Genomic DNA, 7818 nt, shown 5'->3' on the forward strand with positions numbered 1-7818 from the left:
GCCTCCATAGTATTGAATACTTTTGATATATTTATTTTATATGCATTTCCAATATTTTGATCAATTACAACTTTGGGGACGGCTGTCCACCTCAGTGGACAAACATACTCTGTGAGGCACAGGCTATTTTATAAATAATGACTCACTTTGCATCGAAAAGTTTAATAAATTACATATAGCAATGATAAACAGTGTTCTATTTTGAAAATGATGTTAAGTTATTTTAATAGTAGTTTTAGACTTTTTCTTTGCTATATAGTCTTTTTTTTTAATATGTAAAACGAATGAGCGCTTTTAAATATGCAAAACGACTGGTAAATTTTGTGAATTTAGCGCCGAAAATAGTGATGAATGTGATGATGCTATTATCCAACTAACAAAAAGAAGAAATCCTACAAATTAAATGAAGAGTGGAAAGACATTAGCGAATGTACCGATTTTTCTTCAATAATCGAGTTTGACATACATCAACAAGCACCCTGACTACAAATACCAAGCAATATAAGACATCCAATAGATTATATTACTTTATTTTACAAATAAAATAAGACAGAAAAGCACCAGGAGGAAGGTGGCGAACAACATTTTATTGTAAAACATGTCAAAATCAACCAACTATTCATTTTGGAAATTGTTTTGAACGTCACCATTCTTTATAAAATAATCAAAAATAAATTAATATTAAAAATGTATGTCCTTCAATGACCACAAATTTTTATCAAACAAATTGCATAACATACACAATGAAATTCAGTTTACAGCCGGTAAAGTAGATTGTTTTGAAAAAGGTGCCGTCCCAAAAGTGTTTTTTTTTTTTTTTATTTTTATTTTTATTGGCTTCCTCTTATTATACAATTATAATAACATACATTTTAACTTAAATATTTTCTATATAATTTTAAATATACATATTTATATTTTAATTTTTGATCTAACTAAAAATTCATATATTACTCTATAGCTATTCTTATTACAAATTAATAGATCTAAGTTAAACGGTTTGATAATATCTAAATTTCTATATATATAATTTAACATTCTTTTTCTGTTTTCTTTATATTTTTTACATTCCAGAATTATATGTTCCAGAGTACCTTCTTCCTCTCCACATTCACATATATCTGAATTTATCACTTTTATTCTATGCAAGTGTTTCGCATAGCTTCCGGGTTTGGTTCTTATCCTACTGATGGTGACAATAAAACTTCTTTCTTCATTTTTAAACTCTTCAAACCATGGTTTAAACGATAAACAGTCATTATATAATTTGTAATGTCTTCCTTTTCTTTGCGATGTTTCTCTCCATACTTCTTTCCATCTCTCCTCTGATTTAATTTTAATTTTCTTAATTATGTCACCATATAAGCATTTATTATATTTTTGTCCGCTTACACTTGCTGTTTTTGCCAGTTCATCAGCCTTTTCGTTTCCTTCCACACCTATATGACCTTGTACCCATCCAATATTTATGTTATTTCCAATCCCTGTAATTATCTCTATATCATTCAATATTTCAAAATATATTTTTTCTTCAAATTCTATTGTATTCATGAACTTCTCTAATTTATTTACACAACTTAAACTATCTGTTAAAATCATAGTTTTTTTATACTTATTCATTTTAGCTATTCTAACAGCTTCACGAATAGCTATTAGTTCTGCCGAATAAATAGAAATAAACTCCGGGAGTTTATAATATATTGGTATTTTTTCCTTTTCAATCCATATTGCACATCCAACTCTATGTGAAACATTATTTCTCGACCCATCCGTTTATAAAATTATACTATTAGGTCCATCGTGTTCTATCCACTTTTTATACTCTTTTTTGACTACAATCGTTCTTTTATTATAATACAGTTTTTCATAATATGGATGAACTCTATGGACTACGTTAAATTTCCTATAATCCTTTAAAAATTGAAAACTGCTTAGAATGTCTGGTACTTTTTTGTTCATCCAATATGTGCTCCTGTCTATACATCTCCATATTTCCATCAGTTTGTAATTCAACACAGATTCATTATTTATTATGTTTTTCAAAATATATTTATCACATAAGAGCTTTCGTCTTATTTCTAATGGCATTTCTCCACTTTCCAATAATAATACATTTGTTGGCGTTGACTTCATTGCTCCTATACATATTCTAAGACATCGATATTGAATCTTGTCTAAATCTTGAATTTTTCTACTGTTACTAATTATCCAAGAGCCATAATCTAATTTTGGTCGAATTAATACTCTATATAGGTTTAATGCTGAACTTGGATGTAAACCATTCCAAGTTTTATTTAACATTCTTAATATATTTATACTTTTTTCTGTCTTTTTTTTAATACTTTCTATATGTGTCTTGAATGCCAACTTTTGATCTAGATAAATTCCTAAAAATTTATTTATTTCTTGAACTTTTATATTATAATTTTTTGTTTGAATGCTTGTTGGGAAATTTCTTTTATTATGTCTAGTGAATATACCAATCGTACTTTTTTCTTCTGATAATGTTAAACCATTTTTGCTCAACCATAAATTGTATAAATCAATATTGTTTGTCATAATCTCCAAAGCATCTTTTAATGTTTTCCTTTCTACATAAATCACAACATCATCAGCATATTGTAAGATCTTTGTTCCAGGTACCCAAATTTTTTCTAAGTCATAAGCATATAAAGCATATAATAAAGGACTCAGTATATCCCCTTGCGGAAGTCCTTTGTATAAGTATCTTTCATATTTTCTATCATTCATCTCTATAACTATTTTTCTTTGGAAAACATTATAAATTATACTTCGTACAAAAATTAATGGCAAACCTAACTTTAATAATTTATCCATTAAAATATTAGGTATTACATTGTCATAAGCTCCCTTTATATCACTAAATAGTGCTACAACATATGTATTTTTAGAAAATGCCAAATATATGTCACTAATAAATATACTTAAATTATCCATTGTACTATGTTTTCTTCTGAAACCAATTTGAGTTCTTGGGAATGTTTTATTATGTTCCAACCACCATTCTAGCCTCCTATTTATCAATCTATCTTTTATCTTGGCTATGCACGAGCTTAAAGTTATTGGTCTATAGGCATCTATTTCATTTCTATTTATATTTGGTTTTCTTAATAAAATCACTTTATTAACATGCCAGTCATCAATTAATTCAGGCCTCTTCCAATATTTATTAATTATCCTTAGTAATATTTGTTTACCTTTCTCTGGAAGGTTTCTTAACATTGAATATTGAATATTATTTAATCCAGGCGCTGTATCCGTTCTTTTATTCCAGGTTTTTTCTAGTTCCCATTTTGTAAACGGTTTACTTAATAAATCATTTTCCATTTCCGCATACCCATTTAAATCTTCATCAATATTGTAACTAACTCCTGGTGGTGCTATTTTGTCTACTAGAACATCTAATACATCATCACTACATTTTGATACATTTCCCGATTCACCCATATTTAGCATAGATCTTACCATTTTGAAAACTTTCCTAGCGGGCGTTTTAGGTTTTATATTATTTATATAATTATTCCAGCTTTCTCTTTTTTTCAATTTGAAAATTCTTCTTACTTTTGCCTTGAATCTATTACATTCCATAAAGTTTTCCCAGTTTGCATTATTTCTGTATTTTGCTTCTATTTCTCTTCGTTTTTTAATTAAATCCAAGCACTCATTATCAAACCACATTGGTCTTCTGGTTTTATTCCTCACCTTATTAATTTGTATACTGCTGTTAGCTGCACTATCAATCCAATCTAATAATTCACTATAACTAATTTCTGTTGTAGAATTATCTATCTTTTCGCATTTTTCTTCTATAACGGATTTATATTTATCCCAGTCTGCTCGTTTACAATTCCATTTTCTTACTGATGTATTTATATATTTGTCATTTTTCACATTAAGTTCAACATGGATTGGAAAATGATCAGATCCCAGTGACTCCTTTTGCACTTCCCACTTTATCTTATTTATTATTTCTGATGAACATAAAGTTATATCAACCACCGTTTTTGTATTTTTGAATACCAGAGTCGGACTTCCATTGTTCACTAAATATAAATTGTTTTCTTCAATTGATTCCAATAGTTCATTACCATATCTATCACTATATGAGCAACCCCACGCATAATTGTGAACATTAAAATCTCCCATAATGATACAAGGTTTTGGAATTTTACAGAATAATCTATTCCATTGCTCTTTTGAAATATTCGTTTTGGGAACAACATACAATGATATCAAATAAATTTTTTCCTTATTAACGTTAACTTCTGCTGCACACATTTGACAATTATTATCTTCGACTGATTCAAAATTTATTTCATATTCCCTACTATCTATATTTTTATTTATAAATAATGCCGACCCTCCTTTATTATCGTTCCTATCTTTTCTTATACAATTAAAATTTTTTAGATTATACTGCCTGTTCTTATTGAACCAGGTTTCTGATAATGCTATTATATCTAATTGTTTATTATATAACCACTCTTCTAAACTTTCTTTATTTGCATAAAACGATCTAATATTCCATTGCATTATTCTCATAATTTAATCCTTATATATATAAAAAATAATAACAATAATTAATTAATTAATTTAACATTACTTAACCAAATAAACAAATAAATACAATAGAACCTTAACTATCTTCTTATTATTTCTTTTTCAATATATATTTATATATATATATATATATATATATATATTTTTAAATTTTAAATTTTAAATTTATACCTACATACTCACACATTAATCTTTGCTAAATAAATAATTAATCAATTCCTTCAGAATAAACCATTTCTAATGATTTTTTTTCACTACCTTTACCTAAACTTTCTAAAACTAATTCTAATTTTGTTTTTATTAAATTCATATTTTCTTCTTTATTTACATCTATCCCATATCTCTGATCCTCTAGTTTTTTAATTATATTCATAATATCACTTCTCAATTGTATCCTCTGTGCAGTTGATATTTCTCTAATCTCATTTCTTTTATTCCTTCTGTTTGAGTTAGTACTACCATTTCTTTCTACTAAATCTACCCCTGACCGATGTTCAAAATTTCTGTTGTAAAAATTTCTCATATTATTCCTATTATATGGCTTATTTATTCTCATTAACACTTCTTTGTCATAATATTCTTCTTTTTCCTTCCAATTTGATAGTATTTGATACCTATTACTACTTGATGTACTTGAATTCCGTGCAGTGGTATTAATGATTTCTGGGTAACTACTGTCATATGTTTTAAACTGATTGGTGTTACCAACTGCTTCAGCGTATCCAATGTTTTGCACTATCTTTCTTGTTTCGGAATATGTTATATTCTGCATTGCCATAATCTCTTTAATTTTTTTATTTTTCAAGTAAACCTCACAGCCTTTATCATCCGTTAGATGATTTCGATAACATAGACCGCATATCACTAATTCACTTTTACATACCTCCATTTTATGTTCCTCTGCACACTTTTTACAACGTATTTTACTTTTACATTGGGCCTGTACGTGACCATACCTCCAGCAATTGTGGCACTGTATTACTTTCTGAATAAATGGTTCAACCCTACAACTCACTGAATGTATATAAACTCTTTCCGGTAATTTATTACCTCTAAATACAATTTTGACTCGTTGTGATCTAACCTTTTTTGTTTCATTATTTCTACCCTTTAAACATTTAATTGCCAAAACTTCACAATCACTTCGAATACTGCTCAATATTTCTTTTTCATCTATTTCTGGGTCAATATCAAAGATAATTCCCGATCTCATTAATTTGTGTCTAGGTATATATGCATTTATGTTAAATATTTCTAATAAATTTTCTCTTATTATTCTATTTGCACTCTTATAATTTTTCAATACTATATTTATTTTATTTTTACCGATTGATCTGATTTCTTCTATATCTTTACTCAAATTTATTAAATGTTTATGAAAGATTCTTCCTACTGCCATTGGGTGAAATCTTCCAATATTTTTATCTTTACTCTCAGCATGCACTATGAATGGGCCTTCATCCGTTTCTTGATAAAATTTCATTTCTTTAATAGTTTCCATGTCCTTTACACACATATTATACCAATTATTATTGTTTTCATTGTTTTCATTTACTACTGAATTACTATCACTAGTTTGATTTGCATTTGCCTCTTCAATTACATCTGCTTTTAACTTTTTATTTGTACTTTCCGATCTGTCATTTATTGAATTATTACCAGTCATTACATTATTTTCATTATAAATTCTATATGTTTCACCATCTTTCCTATTAATTATTCCCGATTTATCTCTAATATTAGTAGTATCATTTACCCAATGAATTTTGTCACCTTCTGTGACATAATATGTATTATTATCCCACTCCAATTCACTTTCACTACTTGTATTTATATCAACATCTGATAACGATTGTGACTCACCGCCACCCGGGTCAGGTGGCTCGGTATCCATAATAACCCGTTATAATTTCTTCTATTCACTACAATCAAAATTATACTATTAAATAAATATTTTGAACGATGTGCTCACTACGGCTGTCGGAACTCGACTGACCAAAAGTGTTAAAAATTAATATATGGCATTCGATAGATATTATTGTTATTCAAAAATATTATTTGTAATGACACACGCAGACACCTCTTACCACAGTAGTAGAGACTGGTGCCACTTTTTTGTTTTTGATATACATATTATAATGTTGTTGATTTACCAGTTAGCTTGGTGAAAGTAAATTAAATACTAATTTGAACATTTGTCTACGTGCAAATACTGAAATACTGTCCTTAAATATGATAGATTAGTTAAAAATCCAATTTTATAAAATTGCGAGTGTAACAACCATCCAAACCCACAGGGGCGGTTGTGTCAGTCACTAGGGTGACCATACGTCCCGGATTTGCCGGGACAGTCCCAATTTTCCACCTTGCGTCCCGCCTTTACCTAAAAGCAATATTTGTCCCAGTTTTAGATGTTTTGTCCCGAATTTATATTTCAACAAGAAAATTTGAATCAAAAAAATGCGCATATAAATTTTTAGCTCATCAACTCCTTGCTCTCACACGCACTATAATCCGTCTCGGATTTCATGCGAAAAAATATGGTCACTTTACAGGCATGAAAATTGGTTAAAAACAATAGGTATAAACACCAAAATGGTTTAAAACAACTTTTATCATCGTTAATAACAATAAACAAAGCTTTTTTTTTATTTATTTTTACCAGCAATCAGAACCTTACGTTCAATGAGCTGTTGGGCTGAAACTTCTCCTTAATCCGTATTTTTTAACCGGTAACCCAATGGTTAATCCATCCATATTTGATGATTTTGTTATTAGAATTAATTTAATAGGGCTGACTTTTTATTGGTGCAGCAATGCCGGGTGAGGGCCATTTTCACTTGGAAACATATTGCTATCTATATTTCCAAGTGAAAATCGTTGTCACTGCTGCCTGACAACAGGCTGCTCGAAATGGGTATCGAACCCGGGACCTCTGATTCAGGTCCCGTCGCTCTAAACCGCTTACTTACGGGCGAGCCCAAACAAAGCTTATGAAGAAAATATAATACTATAACAACACATTTTATTTTTAAAAAAAGTTAACAAGATTTTCTTGTGAGATCTTTTTTTTTCTTATATTAAATTTTCCTTCTTTTTACTCTTTTGTATTTTGACTTAGTTAAGTTAGTTTTTTTATACAAAAATATTCACCTGTAAAGTACAAGAAATACATGTCACAGACGTACCCAACGCACAGTTTTGAAAACAATTTATTATTATGACTAAACTAAATTA

The 7818-nt window shown here is 28.7% G+C and overlaps 1 protein-coding gene across 1 annotated transcript; it reads right to left on the reverse strand.

The window, feature by feature from the left end:
- Positions 1-1178: 1178 nt before the first annotated feature.
- LOC113375841 lies at positions 1179-4167 on the reverse strand. The gene is made up of 5 exons (XM_026615789.1): positions 3695-4167; positions 2822-3502; positions 2481-2767; positions 1393-1658; positions 1179-1325 (listed from the first exon to the last, which is right to left on the reverse strand). The coding sequence occupies exons 1-5, from the start codon at positions 4165-4167 to the stop codon at positions 1179-1181; spliced, it is 1854 nt and encodes a 617-aa protein (XP_026471574.1).
- Positions 4168-7818: the final 3651 nt, after the last annotated feature.

Source organism: Ctenocephalides felis, unplaced genomic scaffold (genome assembly GCF_003426905.1).
Source record: "Ctenocephalides felis isolate EL2017-DRISC unplaced genomic scaffold, ASM342690v1 CF-g0.4_SCAFFOLD_01886, whole genome shotgun sequence".
NCBI lineage: Eukaryota > Metazoa > Arthropoda > Insecta > Siphonaptera > Pulicidae > Ctenocephalides > Ctenocephalides felis.